Source organism: Lineus longissimus, chromosome 3 (assembly GCF_910592395.1).
Source record: "Lineus longissimus chromosome 3, tnLinLong1.2, whole genome shotgun sequence".
Taxonomy (NCBI): Eukaryota; Metazoa; Nemertea; class Pilidiophora; order Heteronemertea; family Lineidae; genus Lineus; species Lineus longissimus.
In genome coordinates this window covers 24,258,898-24,276,862 of record NC_088310.1, presented here as the reverse complement: position 1 = coordinate 24,276,862, position 17,965 = coordinate 24,258,898, and the positions used below count along the sequence as shown (strand labels likewise).

Below are 17,965 nucleotides of genomic sequence, written 5' to 3'. Positions count from 1 at the left end.
TATAAGATTATTGAAGAAGAGAACCAAAACGTTGCCCAAAAACATTGCGATGTTGAAGTGTACCATCTTATAAAACTAACAACCCATTTTTAACAACATTCATTGTGGCTTTTTAAACACTTTGCATGAGTGATGAACAATGTAGCTTCTAGAGTATGGAGTACCATGATGCATGGCATGTGTAGTATGATAACCTCTCATTGTGGTGCTCGAGTAGAAAACGGCCTTTAAGACCGCCTGTATACCGCAAACCAATTTCAGGGGAATTTTGAACTTTCTTTACTTACCTCTTTCTAAAAATGGAATATGATCATCTTCTATCATTCCACTCTGACTTTGATAAACTTTGTCATCGGAGAAGTACTTATTCTTTGTTTCAGGAGTTAAATGTATTTGTTTTTTGTCAATCAATTTGTTTTCTGAAATTTGACAATGTCAAAATAAACAGGATTGCAATACAAAATGTATGGACTCTGAACCCAAACTGATTACATTAATTCACCCTTTTAATCTGCTGGTGATTCTTAATCTTACTTATATGTGAACAATATCAATACCCTAGAGACATGGCATTTAAAAAACAGCGTTTGCCTTTAAACCTACCTATTTTAATAAACCTTTCAAATATATTTTGAGTGTTTTTGAAAAAACTCCAGAATTTTGGATATGGTGCTCCAATGAGATCTAATAATACCATAACATCCTGAAAGTAGAATAAAGACATGAAATATGATAAATGTGATTTATAACATAAAATGCCCATTTCCTTACAAGAAATGGCCATTTTGTTAGTTCATACTTACCTATGGAACACTTTTGCATGTTACTCCATTTGGGCTCAAACACAAGAGTATCCCTTTAATTTTCTAAAGGGAGAACTGAGTTAACAGCTCGGCCGCCAGGCGGCGCCCTGACCGATCCCGCGAGATCGCGCCGATCTCATGCCGCCATATTTAGTCTTTACTCTTGAGCGTTAATAAAGAGTATGTCCCGTTTGTGGGGACGGCGGGAGGGCCGTGTTCCATAGGTAAGTATGAACTAACAAAATGGCCATTTCTTGTAAGGAAATGGGCATTTTGTGTCATTCAAACTTACCTATGGAACACTTTTGCATCGAATCCCAGCAACCTATTGGAGGTGGGAAACGAGGACTTACCTAAGGCTGAGCTGTTGTTCCATCCAGGAGGCACCACCGGCATATTAGCTAAGGAGGACCGCCAGGGGAAAGAAATGGGGAGAACCGGAGGACCGGTATTTTGATCTCGGAATTACAATCATATTATAGAGAGTAATAGACCCATTCTCCGGAAAGCGCTAGAATTGCGTAATAAAACCATCTTCTTTCCGGCAACAGAGCTTAGAGCAAGTAAGGCATGTTGAAGGGTGTAGAATGAATTATTGCTAAACAACAATAAGAAATTGCGTCCTTTCTAGTCTACTAGGGGTTGCCTGGATGTTGAAGATAGGGCATATCAAAAATGGCGCAAGATGCGCGTTTGACTCTTCAATCGGGCTTCCCCCCCTTTTTTGATCTAGCCAGGATCAAACAACATGCCCCGCAGACACAATCGGGCCGATTGTGTGCATGCCATCTACGAGGGAAGAAACGTCTCGTAGGTAGAAACGAGAGAATGTGGAGTGATTACTCCAACATGCAGCGGAAACGACTTCTTGAAGAGCAACTCCTCGGTAGTTAGCCCAGGAGGTGGCTAGTGCTCTAACTTCGTGCGCTGAGATGTTAGCTAGCGCACGAAGATCAGAGGAAGTCTTCAAGGTGTTGTAGGAAAGACGAATAGTCTCCACAATCCACCTTAAAATAGTGGCGGCCGCTATCTCTCGTTTATTTCCCTCCTTGTAGGACAAAAACAAACGCTCTCTCCCCTGGCGGATACCGGGAGGTTTTGTCCTATTTATGTAGAACTTTAGGGCCCTGACGGGACATAAAGTTCTGTCAGGAAGATCATAAGAGATCGTTCCTGACAGAGAGGGAATAGTAACCGGGGGCCGAGAGGCGGCCGGTCCCTGGTTCTTCGCCAGAAATCCTGGTATAAAAGCCAGGATAACCTCCCCTCCCTCTCTAAAACCCAGCTTCTTAAAAGAAAGTGCATGGAGCTCTGATCTCCGTTGGGCGGTAGCCAGGGCTACTAGAAAGACCGTTTTGAGTGTCAGATATTTCATGGATGAAATAGACATGGGTTCAAAAGGATGCCTCATGAGCACCTTAAGGACAACAGAAAGGTCCCATTTAGGGGTGTTGTGAACCGGTCTAGGACGCTCTAATAACATTCCTCTGAAAAGAGGGGTTATTTGGTCCTCCCAACGAAGATCCCAGGTGCTTAAAACACGGAGGGTAGAAGCGATGGCGGACTTGTACCCTTTTATAGCCGTGACAGATAGTTGTCTTTCCGTGAATAATTCAATAAGGAAATCAACTAATCTGTATATAGAGGGAGAGATCGGATTAACTCCGTTCTCCCTGCACCAGGAAGTGAAGGTAGACCACTTTCCTTGATACACATCAAGGGTAGACCCCCTTTGAGGTGCGGACATGCGCTTGACAGCGATGTCCGAAAAGCCTCTCTGGTGGAGATGCAACTGGATAAGTTCCAGGCGTGAAACTTGAAAAATCCAGGGTTCTGGTGGTAGCATCTCCCCAGGGGGTGCCACAGGAGGTGCTTCCAAGTAGGAAGACTCCTGGGGTGATCTATCAGGAGCTCCAGCAAGGCTGGGAACCAGGCCTGATTTGGCCAGCAAGGTGCGATGAGAGTTATTCTCACCGGATGGCTGGTCAAGATCTTGTTCAGGACTGGTTGGATGAGAGGGAGGGGTGGAAACGCATATGCGTTCAGCCCGACCCAAGAGGCTGTAAGGCTGTCGACTTCCAGGGCCTCTTCGTCCGGAAGTGGAGAGTAATAGATGGGAAGGCGATTGTTCAGCCTGGTGGCGAACAGATCTACCTTCGGAGATTGCCAAAGGCGACAAAGGTCGTCTACAATCTCCTGATGGAGTGTCCACTCTGTCTGAACTAGCTTGTTCTGACGGGACAGGGCGTCGGCAAGGATGTTGCGATTGCCCGGTATGTGTCTGGCACATATCGATACTCCAAGGTCGGCACAAAGATGGTAAAGCTCCCAAGTTAGCTGGCAAAGAATGCCGGACTTTGTGCCTCCCTGTCTCCTGACATATGCTACTACTGTAGAATTGTCGGAGAACAGGGTTACTCTCCGATTCTTCAGGCGAAGGGAAAGAGCCCTCACGGCAAGAAGGACAGCCTTCATTTCCAATATATTTATTGGAAGAATGGTCTCCTCCCTTGTCCATAGACCTCTTATGGACATGTCCCCGTTGTTCAGATGTGCTCCCCACCCTAGTAGGGAAGCATCTGTGAACAGGGACACTTCTGGGGGCGGTGGAGCAAGATCTACACTGCTTTGGAGACGAGTCTCCGACTCCCAGAAGTTCCAGACGTTCTTGAGTAGGTATTGAGGTATCAATACCAACTTGTCTAATGGGTCCCTGTGGGGTTTCCATAGAGACATTAGAAACATCTGGATGGGACGCATATATAGACGGCCAAGGGGGATTTGGTCTGCTGCCGAATTCAGAAGTCCCAAAAGGCTCAAGCATCGCCTTGCGGGAGCTTGAGTCCTTCCTCTGAATTCTGCGACGAGATGAAGAATTTTCTTTATCCTGTCTAGGGGGGGCAGCATTTTCCCTATGGCCGTAAGGAACCGAACTCCAACGTAAACGAAGTCTTGGGATGGTATGAATTCTGACTTTGTTTCGTTGATAATCCAACCTGCGGAAACTACTTTTTGCTTTAGAACCTGAAGTTGTTGCAGTAGTAGTTCCCGCGATTTGCAACGGAGTAGCCAATCGTCTAGGTAGTGATGGAGCTTGAACCCCATCACGTGAAAGGGAGCGACGAAGGCTGTGACTATCATCGTAAAAATTAGGGGTGCCGATGCCAGACCGAACGGCAGGGCCCTGAATTGATACGTCTTTCCTTCGTAATGGAATCGAAGGAAGTGTTGATAGTCTGGATGGATCGGTACATGTAAGTACGCATCCATTAAATCCATTGATACCGCCCAATCGTTGGGCTGTATCGCCGTTGCTATAGACCTGGTGGTTTCCATCTTGAAATGAGGAACATTCAAGAAGGTGTTTAACCTGGAAAGGTCTATGATCAGCCTCCATGTCCCTGCTTTCTTGGGAACCAAGAAAACGTGGCTGTAAAAGCCGGGGGAGCATGGATCTTGAAGGACCTGGATAGCTTGCTTCTCCAGTAATGTCGCGACCTCTGCTTGGAGGGCAGAGGCCTTGACTGGGTCCTTCGGTGGCTGAACTGGGGTTGGATATATGGTAGTCGGGGGGGTACGGTTGAAATCTAGTTTCACTCCGTACCTCAACATGTTTGGGACTGGGGACCCCTTTGGGCACCAATCGTCCCAAATGTCTGCAAATTTTTGCAGACGGCCCCCGACTACCGGAGTCGGCTCCTTTTTGCGTCCGGGAGGAGAAAGGAGGGGGGAGTCACCTCTTCCGGCCAGCACCCCTTGGGCGAAAGGAGTGCTTAGTCGGACCGGATCCACCCTGGTTAGAGGAAGTATTTTTCCTCTTTCCAGTCCGGCGACCCTCCGCTTCCCCTCGGAAGGATCCAGCAGGAGCAGGCTGACTAGGCGGGGTAGGCCTAGGCAGGACCTGCCTGGCGTACGGGATTGAACCCGATGCCTGCTGGGGCCTCTCTATCTTTCTAGCGTTAGGTAGAGAGGTCTTGGCCCTCTGTGTCGCAGTGGGGGCATATAATTTGTCCCAATCTTTCTGTGCTTGAGCCGCCTCTTGTACAGAATCTGCGAACAGGAAAGAACCGTCCATAGGAGCGGTTCTTAAGGCCCCTTCCAGCTGGAGGGATCTGATGACATTGAGAGAGCCCAGTGCGGCGTCTCTACGGAGTAGGACGCTATTTGCTGCGGTCTTGGCGGACAGCGCAATAGCGTGCCTAATCGAATGTGACAAGGATGTCACAAGCGATTTTGTGTCATCAGATAGTGACTCATTATCTTTTAGGGATCTGGCTAGGGCCAGGTTAGTGTGCTCTGCGTAGGAGAGCACCGCTAACGTGTTTTTGGCCAGACCCTCTTGTGCTCTATGGTCTCGGTAAGCCGAGGAGGAGGTCACCCTAGGCACGAGTTGGTCCAGCTGTACATCGTCCTTTAATATGGAAGTCGATGCTGCAGCTGGACAGCCGGCCGAGCTGACTCGATAATAGTCAGCGCGGTACTGCCTAACGGGAGGAAGTTGTGCCGTGAACAACTTCCCCGGTTTACACCAAGCTTCCGGTCCGACTGCCGGAAGGACAGGGATGGAAGTACGTTGGTGGGCGCCTTGTGAGTCTCTGATTGTACGCTCCAAAAGTTCAGAGACTGCTAACACCGACGGGGAGGGAGGAAGGAATTCAAGTGCCCGAGTGGAGCCTTGAGAAACCTGTGGATTGGGATCCACTTCCTGTCCCCAGAGTGAAAAGGTCGGTGTTGACAAGGCTGGCAGTTCCGGCGGGGTAGGGCACAGATCCTGCGGGAGGTACGCTCTGATCAAGGATCTGAGTGTCCTCATATCCGACAGGATACTGGCCTCCTCTGGTGACAGCTCCTCCTGATTGGGGGAGCGGTAGCCTGGCTGAGAACTCTCGTTCTCAGAAAATTCCTCTAAAATAGAGGAGTCGGATGGTGGGTATCCGATGGGACCAGGCGCACCAGAGGAACCGGAACCCTGCTCCAGATGGCTGAGTCTATCAGAAAGACCTGCTACCATCTGGATGAGCTGGGACAGTTGCTGTCCCGACTCGGGTTCCGGACCCGACGTGCGGCTTCTCTCAACGACGGGCGGTTGAGGCGAGGGTGAGCGCATAAGCGAACCCTGGAAGCCGTATGTGCGGGCGAATGGGTCTTCCGGAAGCGGAAGTTGCCCATATTCTGAACTAGAGTTCAGATGTCCTCTCTGCGTAGCTCGTTCCATGGGAACGACGCCTCTGCTACGAGGAGGGGGTGGCACTTCCGGTTGGTTCCACCCAAGAGGTTGGCCAACGTAGGAAGGTGCCTGCATTTCCGGTAGGACGAAGTCCGAAACCGGAAATGCCCGTAACTCCTTCGCCGGTATGGAGCTACCGGAAGCCCTTTTAGAAGGAGGTACGGAGGGCGGAAACGCTGTTACCGAAGACGCATGGCGTTTCGGAGGTGGCGTTATAAGGTCCGGCCCTACTCTACTGTGTCCGTGAGGACTGGGGTTATTTCGCAGTAAAGACTGAGAAAAACCCCCAGTAGAGTCTTCGGTTACTGAAAAACGGGAACCCGCGTCAGTAACCGGAACTGCAATCGGCGGACCGGAAGCAGGGTGCTCCCGCGGGTACAAAGGGCTTGTACTCGGGGGAGCGGACGACAGGGGAACCGGAAGGTTCCCTGAGGTCCGGGGTATATTAAACCCTTGGAGACTTATTGGATGTAAGTCTCCCTTGGGACCACAGACATTAATAATGTCAGATCCCGCATCCTTCGCAGCCGCGGCCGGAACCGGAACTCGGCTGACGGAAGGGCTGGTGGCGGGAGGTTTGCTAGACCTCCGGGTTATATGCCCGGAAACGGAACCGGAAGAGGGTTTAGGCGTCTTCGCGGCCCGTTTCCCGCCACCAGACGCATTCCTTTGTGGTGAGACAAAGGATGCCGTCGGAGGGGTACGCCATATAAAAAATGGTACCAATGACAATAAAAACACTGGGAACCCCAAGTAGGCCAGAAAGGACGCAATAATTAATGGAAAGGAAAACATGCCTACTTGAATTAAACACTATTGCAATGGATCTGAGTCTTGTTCATTACAATAGAGCGGAGAATAGCCTACTTAACTCTACCCTACCAAGATCAAAATAATGGAGCCGGGTCGACTAAGCTAGCTAAGAAAATGTCTATAATTAAATAGACTGGACAATACTAATGCCAAGATTAGTTTGGCGGTCTACTCCGTAGGTGAATGAACCCAAAAATCGTCTAGACTTGGCTGGTTGAATTTGGTTTTAAATCGAATTCACGGCAGCTTTGAAAAAACGATGTGCTTCGTAGAAGCACAAGAGTAAAGACTGAATATGGCGGCATGAGATCGGCGCGATCTCGCGGGATCGGTCAGGGCGCCGCCTGGCGGCCGAGCTGTTAACTCAGTTCTCCCTTTAGAAAATTAAAGGGATACTCTTGTGTTTGAGCCCAAATGGAGTAACATGCAAAAGTGTTCCATAGGCAAGTTTGAATGACACAAAATGGGCAAGATCATCGGAGATCTCAGTGGCATAGAGCGCTGGTTCATATCAGGAGGTCGAGAGTTTGACTCTTGAAGGATCACTGTTATTTCATCTTTATGATACTAAACCCCAGTTGCTTATGGTTGATATCTTGGGAGTTATTCAAACGCAAAAGTATATAATCCTTTTTGCATCACCTAGTTAAGTGAGTGAGTGGGATGTCAAAGCAAAATTTGTTTTTGTGATATGATGATGAAGGAGTTCAACAACACAACTCCATCAACATGATCAAGGCAGGGGCTCATTACCGCTCGGATAAACAGGATATTTCAAGGACCACCTGCACAGATAGAATTTATTGTCATAGTCAGTCATGTAGGCTATAGGTACACTACTGGCTTCTATGCATCAGCTCTGAATTGCCGCCTTATATACTAAGAACTCCTGCAGCTTTGTTGAAGTGAGAATAAATTTTTCAGCATTAACACGTTGACTGCTGACCCAAAATTGTTGGCCCATCCCATATGCCAACCTACGAGCTCTGTACAGTAATTGGGCAATGTATAAGCAGTACAAAAAACGTATACTAGGGCTTACTCTCCACCTCCGGAGGTAATTAAATCACTTTTAAAACACTCGTAGTTGGTACCAGGATAGAGCACCTCATGGGGTTTGCCAACTACGAGTCGGTAGTGCGGCACCAGTGAACAATGCCTCCTTACATTTTGCCAACTACGAGTGACTACAAATATCTAATTTATGCAATATGACGGAGCCATGATAGTATTATGATTTGGGTTATTTTATGAATATTTAGGCATATCAGGTTGGTATAAATTATACCACATGCACGCGTTGACTGCAAGGCAATTAAGGTGAAAATATGACTTACTACGAGTATACTCGTAGTTGGCCAATCCAAAGAAATGCTTCATCCTGGTGCCAGCTACGAGCTGGATTTGATAGAGCATTATTACCTCCAGTAGAGAAGAGTGAGCCCTGGTAATGTATGTTTTATGCATATTGAGTCGTACTGTGCTGCCGGCAATGATTATAGCATGCATTCACCATTTCCAGGCTAATTTATATCACACTGAAATCTGTAGGCTCTCTACGAGATAACTCGTCGTCGACGAAAACGACTGACCTACTTCTACGAGATAACTCGTAGTCGGCAGTCAACGTGTTAAACATGTTTAGAGTACGGTACATCCCAAATAAGGCTTTTATCAGAGACCTGTATTCTGTTGAAAGGATAGCAACCAACATCACAGAAGCCTTTATAAAGCATATATTTCTCATCAATTCCGAGATTCTCAACGCAGTCTCGATTACGTAGCTCACCCATGTCGTCGTTGTCATTTCGCAGATAAAAGCCCCATTTGTCACAGATAACGCTAGTCTGGCTGAGGCAAACGTGATCACATTTCGGATATTTTGCCCAAGGGAACTCTTACGGAATAATCCCAAGTCAAATAATCCAAGTACTGTTCATAGTTCTGTAGGGACGGAACAGAGAATGGAATCTATATTTCTTGAAACTAGAGATACTGAAGTGATATTAGGCCACTGAAAGTAAATGCCATGGTTCTTGTCACCCCTGGTGATGAAAAATTTTCAATGTATTATAGTTTACTAAACAACGAAGTTTTTACGGAAGGAAAATCATGCTTTTACTGATGATGAAATATGAAAGTTGAAGGAAAACCTGCACCTAATTCCTAAAAGTGGCTGACAAGAACCATGAAATGAAATCGCATCGGTCAAACATGTCATTTGTAACATATCTCTCAGAGGATTGCCAATCTTCTTGTATGACGCAAAATCATTTCTGCTAGGGATGTCATTGTTTGCTCGATTTAAGTAAAAGGAGAGGGCAGATTTTCCCTGCAAAATGTTCATTCTTCTTCTGTTTCATTACATCAGTAAACAATTTTTCTGAAAGTGTTCGACATTTTTCCAGTAACTCTTGCATGAAGTTACTATAAACTCAAACTTTCGTTGGCGTTCCTTCTGCTGACACCAGGTGGCTTGATATACAAGAACCAACATATCACAGGAACTGCAAATACTGCACACTAATTTCATCTCTTTCATGGTTCACTGAAAACCAACCTATCAAGCAACCCGGCTGACATTTCAGGCTCTTGGCACTAATTATTCCCAAAGTGGTAATTTCAAGGCAAGATATTCATGAAAGAGCCCAGTGTTTGTCATCTTGGCGATGAGAAAAAGAATTGTGTTTTACAGGATTGGTATCTGGGGACTACTTTGGGTTACACAAAACACTGTTTCATTGCTATGAAAAAAGTGTAAGGCTTCTTGGGCTGTACCAATTAAAGACAAAGATTTGATGGGAAAAACTGTCAGGTGGAGTTCAAATTCTGCTCCAAACCTTTGGACAAAGCCACGTAAGGTTTAGGTCTACATATCGGCACCACCTTCCTCAATTCAGCACAGAGACGTGCCAGTGGGGTGTTTAAATTCCATAAAAACAATACCTAGATTAAGACTTCCTAGTTTCATTCCTATCCCCTGAGGTGATAATGTACTTACTATGCGGTGTAATAAAGTTGTATTATCTGAATTATTATCTGGGTACGTCGTGTTGGCGAATTTCTTTGCAAGGTGGCGTGCTCCATAGAGTGAATCTGTATTCGTCCATTTCACGAACGCTTCCTCCCCGTCAAAGAATATGAATTGTAGCGACACCTCTGGTACCTAAAACAATGAATTATGAAAGTGATCCCAGTTCACACTCCTTATTTGGACTAGCTGATTGTAGTAAATATCGTTACGTTGGAGGTGACTCATTTTGCAATTCCACAATTGTCGGCATGTCAGCTTCAACACAAACTGTTAGATACTATTAGCAGCCAATATCTATCTGTGAAAAACTTTAAAACTACTTAAGAATTGTGCTCAGGCTGTTCACAACACCAAATTTGTATTCGCATCACCGGATTGGTTTCCGTTAAGCTGGAACATGCACTTGACCAATGACAACCCTTTGCCCCTCAAGATAAAATGTGGTTGCTTCAAAGTTTTCACCATGAAACTTTACCCTATCATTGGTTTTTAATAACATGGCTTTGAGGCTGACAATGCCTTCAAACTTGAAAGGGACATGTCATTTTGGTCTCCTAAGAAGACATGCCCTGTCTCAGGAAGAGGAAGAGAACACCTGTACCCTTTTAGCCTAATGGAGATCCCTGGGGAGATAAATCTGGCCAAGCAATATCTATCAAGCTTGGAATAAATAGCTAAGAACTGTAACAAACGTTGTCAGGGGCTTGTCAAAGTTGAAGGTTATGGGAATTCTAAGACAAGCAAGTTCGAAAATAAGGTTGAAAAATAGCTTTAAAGTTCAGTGTTTGAGACCTTGAGATGCATAGGTACTCGAATCAAGACCCTCTTTTGTTTCCCAAAAAAGACCATTCCCCTCCTTCATCCGATCATCCCTTACGAGGTGATTGTTGACACGACATGGCAGCATCAAGTCTTGAATGGAGCAATGACGCTCACACTTGCTGACGCATATCTAACAAGTCTTTTCCCTCAGGGACTCCTTATATATCAATATGGATGGTGGGTAGACGTAAGTTAGTCACAGGCAGCAAAGAAAGATTATTACTTATATCAATAATATCGATATCATGAACTGTCAGGATGCTAACATGGTGACAATAAATGCCAGAAGAGAGTTATATGCGAAAGCAATACAACATTTAAGTCAGCCAAAACAGCTCCGGGGAGTGCTGATAGCTTTGACTGATATTAATTTCTAGTCAACAATACCAGCACTTGATTAGCCATGTTAGCAGAACAGAACCTATGACAATAAACCTACTCCTTCCATATCTTTCTTCTTGAAGTATCTGTCCATCGATCGAGCAAGGTCCAGCATCATGGCACAGGGTACTGCTGAGTCTGTTGCTCCAAGGAATTCGAAGCCGGGAAAATACTTGGAATCATAATGGCAGGCCAGGACCAGTCTACGGAGGGATTGGGGATTCTGAGTGGCAATGATATTGGTGAACGGCTTCACCCCGAGAGGCGTACTTTCCTCAAAATGATCCTCCTGGATGTCCCAGTTGACGTTTTCCATCCGTTCTCTTATATACTGAAAAGACAAGAGAAATCAACCATTTTAGGGTACTGCTGCTTCAAAGTAATGATGTTTCTCTTCTATCTTTTGTTATCAAGGCAGCCCCAATGGTGTCCTTCAAATAGAGATGGTCTACAGTATAATACAGGAAACCCTGGTATTTAAATGACAATGTTTTAGAATCATTGATAAGTAACCAAGGTAACCAAGCCGTAACCAATGGATACTTATTCATGCGCATGCGTAACCGGATGCAAAATCTGCCAATTAAAAAAAAAATGTTTGAACTTTTCTATCAACTGCTGATTTAAAGTCAAAAGAGAGTTATACAACAGATGATACGAATTCTAGACATCTGGATTTTTGTCTCACTTCAGGCAAATTGCAACTGTCATGATTGTTGTGTGAAGGTATCAAAGCCTTCATAACTAACTTGTCAAATTTATTGCCTTTGGGATTCAGCCCTATTTTTTAAACATATGTGACTCGCTCTACCAAAATGAAATGGCCAGGGCCATTGTGCTCACCTCATGTGGAGGAAAGATGGATTAAGAGCATGGTATTGTGTCATGTAGTGTTAGGTTTGATGTAGGTCCAAGCAATTACAATTTCCCCAAAATGGCCAATTTACAGTACATTCGACCTCTGTGACCTTGAAAAGTAGGTCAAATCAAAAAAGATCCGGGTGACACATTGAATGGTTGTTAGAATTAGATGTACTTATGATATAAAATTGGTGCCAATCGGGCAAGTAATTACTAGGAATAATGGCATTTTGAAGAATTTAGGATTTGACCCCCTCCCTGGAGGCCAAACGGCAAATCAGATCGCACCAAACTTCAGTACCTGAGATAACCTGACCAAGGGGTACATGTGTACTTACTTTGTGATCAATAGTCATTGCAGTTAAGAAACGTGCCCTAGTTACGGCCTGACGGCCAATTTACGCCATTTGACCTCTGTGACCTTGACAAGAAGGTCAAATCAAAAACCTGTGTGACATATACTGTATGGTGGTTAGATGTACCCATGATATCAAATTGGTGGCAATCAGGCAAGAAGTTAAGGAATAATCACATTTTTAAGGTTTTTGGATTTTGCCCCCTGGTGGTCAAGTGGTGAATCATATTGGACCAAACTTCGGTCCCTGAGATCACCTGACTAAGGGGTAAATGTGTACCAAATTTGGTATCAATAGTCATTGCAGTTAAGAAACGTGCCATAGTTACGGCCTGACGGCCAATTTACACCATTTGACCTCTGTGACCTTGAAAAGGAGGTCAAATCAAAAACCCGGAGGATATATGATGCACCTTTGCTAGAAGTACCTACCATATTTTTTTCAAAATTTCCCGACTACTATTAAGGGAGATATTGCATATTTTCACTTTTAACGTTTGGCCCCCTGGTGGCCAAACCATGAAACGAATCGGACCGAAACTTGGTCTCCAAGGTGTCATTACATAAGGGTACATGTGTACCAAGTTTCAACTCAATAGCTCTAACAGTTACGAAACGTGCCCTGCTAACGGACGACGGACGACGACGACGACGGACGCCACGGTATGGGATAAGCTCATCTCTGCTAAGAGGTGAGCTAACTAGGCGCTTGTCGTATCTGAACTTGACAGGTTGATACGGACTTGTTGTTCATTTCCCTATTGTAGACCTTTTGTGAAATCTATTACAAACTGATTTGGTCACATTTCACAAAAGGTCTACAATAGGGAAATGAACAACAAGTCCGTATAAACCTGTCAAGTTCAGATGCGACAAGCGCCTAGTTTTGGTAGAGCGGGTCACATATTTGCCTAAATGGCAAAATGTAAGCCAATGAATGATTCAACTGTGGCTTGCAGCTTTGGAAACAAAATAAAATAGAATTGGCCAGACGGGGAAAATGTCAAGAAAAATCAATGTACAATAGCCTGTTAGTTTCTTATAAAAGGCTCAAAATAACAATACCGAAAAATCCAGCAATATAATTTGACAAATGACGTCGGGCCAATCCCAAACTTAATCTGCACTGCCCCCGCATATATCTATCTCAGGCAGGACGATGTCTATTTTTATACCACGCGCGCGGTAAATGAATTGACGATAGATTTATTCATGATCGGATGTTTTTACAGCAGCGTTTCATCCAGTGATGACATTTACCACAATCGAGGAAGAAGTCGATGAAGAAATCTTGGCTATAAATGGTGGCACTTTCCGTGGGTCTTTTTATGGGATTGAAGAAACACTGTCATTCCCCATTTATTTCAATTACCCTGGTAATCATGGTCAACATTGAATATCAATTCTATCTTGAATTCTCTTTACTTTCTCTTTGAAAGAAAATCGAACGCGAGACCAAATCTACCCTATTAACATTGCCCCTTGACCCAGATAAATCAGGATTTACCTAATATACATTCTCAGACAAATAAAATTTTCCTCCTAATCTCAACAATCTATGGCATGCTGACAGGAAATGGTGAAATTCACTGGTCATGGTCAACTGGAGTCGTCGATCTCCAAGGACTTATTGCAAATCATCAGCAATGACTGACAAAGTGTCAAAGGAAAAAGCGCCCAAAGATTTCCAGGATGGTGTGGCATCGGATGGCCATCAACTAAATCATGATAAATGGCACTTTATTGGGGGCAATTTGGCGGTAATATCTGAGATCGGGTCCAGATGGCACATTAGCAGCTCTACTAGCAGCGCTTAAGTAGGATCAGTTATTCGAATAGGCTATCAAAGAAAGGATTAGGGAAAGGGACATTATGAACGGAAGCTCTGGTGAGGCATTGGTCCTGCATCTGTCGATTTGCCGGCCTAGTTTCGGGGACCCCGTTAGATCAGAGGAAGAGCGATTTGATTTTTTTTAGCAAGATATCAACTATTCCTGTAATTTCTTACCACGGTAAATATTTTGAGCATTATTGGTACACGGTAGCAACCTCCAGGAAGTTTCGACTTTTGGATGGCAAATAAAATTATGGGTGTCATTGCCATTGTCATTGTCATTGGGAGTATTTTGTTAGCAGGTAGTCAAATCTGCTATTAACAAAAAAACTCACACTCGATAGCTTGCTTTGTACAATTCGATAATGACAATTTCATTTGCAAACACCAAAGCTATCGATATCCTCACTGGGGAGTTAATAATTGTTACACTTCACCGTAACCACTTCACGAATGCAGATTACAAGTAAGAAACGTCAAGAAGAAAGTGGTAAGGAGCCCAAGACAATTACTCTAATGGCTTTCAGCTCGCTCCTGAAGGTAGGCATTTAGTTTGTGATAATGGCTGCCATTCCTGAAGTGTAGCAATGGCATCTCAGGGGGTTGGAGGCAACAGGATGAGTGGATTGGGCAGGAGCGAGATGATTATGAGGGAAATGTTAGAGTAGAAAGTTTGGAAGGATTTGTTGACAGTGTATAGTTCAAAAGCAGCTGGGGGAACGGGTATAATCTATTCTCATCTTCACAAAAACAGAATTTGAAGATACAACAATGAAGAAGATGAATCGACAATACCCCAATCTTCTTTAAAACAACAATGAAATGGGTTAATTCTTTTGTAAGCAACTTTAATGATTTTCTTATACAATTACAAGTTCATCAAAGAAGGAATAAAGTTACAGCTGAGATAACGAGAGAAGTAATTGTGTCTGGTAATGAATGTAATTATCTGGTTTTGTAAGAAGAACGAATAGATCAACATTATCTAAGGCATTTATCTGGGTATTTATGATGTAATACAGTCATTATTCTGCAGTAATGAACAAAGAAACAAGAAAACGATCGTTTCATACAATGTTGCCGAAATCTCTAGTACATTTACATACATTTCAGCAAATTACAGTATGTCTAACTAACACCTCAACCTCCCGCACAGCGCCCGAACATTGATTTGCCCGGTGTGATATTACATACACCGCAATGTAATAGAATATCCAACAGCTAGAAAGAATCCTCTTCTAAGTAAATACCAGGCGGCAGAAGCCCTGTGACAGTGACCACTATGTCTATCTGATATGTTGGCCTCCTCAAAAACCGTTTTTTATCAGGAGGCCGACATATCAGATAGCACTATTCAAAACCATCTCACATGACACGACGGCCGACATGAGAGACGTCAAACATGTGTTCGGACTAAGGCAACAATCGATGACATCACACCCTCATCAGAAGCTATTGATTGGTCAATATTTGCTAGGGAGGCAGTGGTTTGTCGTGTTTGTTGTGGTGTGATTACCACCTGATATGAGACCAACTCTCAAAGAGGGAAGTGGAAAATAATATTGCTTGCTGTAAAATAGAGTGGTTGTATACGTAGGTCTCAGAATCACGATCATAGATTGTAAGCGCCAAAGCAAATAAGCAATTATGGTTGCTGTGACCTGCAACGATTATCACTGCGATGTGCAATAAAAATATCTTTTGTCTGCCGGTGTAAGTGGTTCTTGTTAGGTTTGACATTGAATGTAGGTCACAATGCCGCAGGCAACTGTGATGACCACCGCAAACACGAGATGTCGCACCTTATCATGATTGCAGGACTCCATGACAAATATTGTTTGTTTGCGGGTTGCTTTAGACACCCAAACTGAGATAATGCTTTCACTTCAGCTCGTGACCATTTGCACACTTTTAAGCACAACATATTTCGTTCATAAAACAAAGGGTTTCATTGGTTTTCGTTACTTTCCATCCGCATGGCATCGTACAGTCAGCGACTTCAGCGCATAATATGCGGTTAGGTAAATACAATTAGTTTACCATGTTTGAACAATGTTGGAGGTGGAACACGATATCTTCTCTTGTCTGTGATTAGCTTAAGGAATGTAAACAAAGGCTACGATATTGCAGGAGGAATATCAGCCGCAGAAAGGAAGGCCCTCGGTTGAATCGACATGTACAGAGAGACTGATGCCGACTCCATTAAGCCTTGACGAATAATGTTAATATTAGTTGAACAAAATTCTCAGAAGTTCTTCCTATATAACAGGCCAACAACATCACAATGGTCTGCTGATAGACCTGTGCAGTATAAACCTGCATGTGTACGTTAGCTCTTTCTGACACATATACTTAATAGGGAATGTCTAAATCCAATATCATTTTGAATGCAAGTAATCCAATCTCAATGTTATGAACTCATTATTTCATCATCTTGAACCATCCCGGGTTAACATTTACATATAGATCGGCTCATTTCCAAACAAGTTATGAGATTTAACACAGCAATTTTCAGTTTCCGTCAAGTGGTTATCCCAGCAAACTATTCCACCTGAACCAATTTTTTCCCAACTCAACCACAGCAATAATATCAGATTTCTTTTGAACTTGATCGATGCCTTTTCAAGAACTCTGAACAACAACTCATCAAAGAGTCTTGCGCATTTTATTGGATTGCTCCGCATCAGAGGTAATAATATCCCAGATACGATGAAGGAGAGCTCTATGATTGAGAATGCAATTTCCGAGCCGTATATTTTGAGCACGGTGTTTGATTTTCTCCAGATAAATCAACTGTCAGATGATATGTATTTTGGCACTTTCCTAATTCTGAAGCTCTCTTAGATTCGAGAGGAGGCTGCCTGGCTTAGCCTAGTTCAGCTTTAGAGTAGTGTAGAGTAGAAGTATCAGGATTCTCCTCAGCTATTTTGACGCAGGGTAGCCCATGGGCAAGAAGGGGAACAGAAGGTACAGCCTCTCCTTCATCAAGAGTCCATCGTTGTCTTGTCCTTTTCCTGGTGGCTTCCAGTAACTGGATTCCTTGTGGCTACAGGCCAAATGATAAAATGACCCAAGAGAGATAAGTGATAAGATTGATATTTCAACCAAGACCATCATATTGCACTGCGAACAGATGATTTGACAGACTTGTCTATGATTGCTTCTCCTAGCAAATGATAAGGCTAGTTTGGATGTCAACTGCCATCCAATCCAGTCAATCACGTTGCCTCATCTCACACTAACGACATCATTTCCTCTCCTGAAGATTGAAAATGAGATGATCTCCTGTGGAACAGCAGATTGTTGACACTGTCATATTAGCCATTTCAGACAGTGAAAAAAGGCCAAGTAAAGTAAATTCGATAAACACCTACACACCATGCCAGCTTCCTGGCTGAAGTGTCATAAGGCCGATGAACTCAACTGGTATTATGGCACAAAACTGTAGATTCTCATGAACCAAGTCAACGAACACAAATCATTTGAGATTCACTACCAATCAAAATTTAAATTGGATGAGGCGATTCCACTTTGTCGCTAGTGTCCCAGGTGATTACAACATCGAAATGGGCTAATCAACATCCCACGGGTAAAACTATCATTTTAATGACTTTGACGTAATTCTCGAGTTGTAGACTTGAACGAATTCTAAGCATGCTTTAATTTCACTAATTTTGACAGTGTTCGAGTGATCAATCGCTCGGGTGTTGAACACGAGATAAGGTTTGCAACGGCATGAACCAATTGATAAACTGTCATCGGTAATTAAATTCCATCTGGTGTTTCACACGGAGTGATTAGAGTAGGGAATTCTGTGGTAAATCAAAGAGGGCTT

At 43.9% G+C, this 17,965-nt stretch overlaps 1 protein-coding gene across 1 annotated transcript in view; it reads right to left on the bottom strand.

Annotated features, from left to right (window-relative positions):
- Positions 1–17,965, bottom strand: part of LOC135484310 (glutaminyl-peptide cyclotransferase-like) — a 44,150-nt gene that overhangs the window by 2,089 nt on the left and 24,096 nt on the right. The window contains exons 3-6 of the mRNA XM_064765657.1: positions 11,139–11,411; positions 9,845–10,009; positions 604–703; positions 288–419 (exon numbers count right to left, since the gene is read on the bottom strand). Of these exons, the coding sequence (XP_064621727.1) occupies positions 288–419; positions 604–703; positions 9,845–10,009; positions 11,139–11,411 (670 nt within the window). The remainder of the gene's footprint in view (positions 1–287; positions 420–603; positions 704–9,844; positions 10,010–11,138; positions 11,412–17,965) is intronic.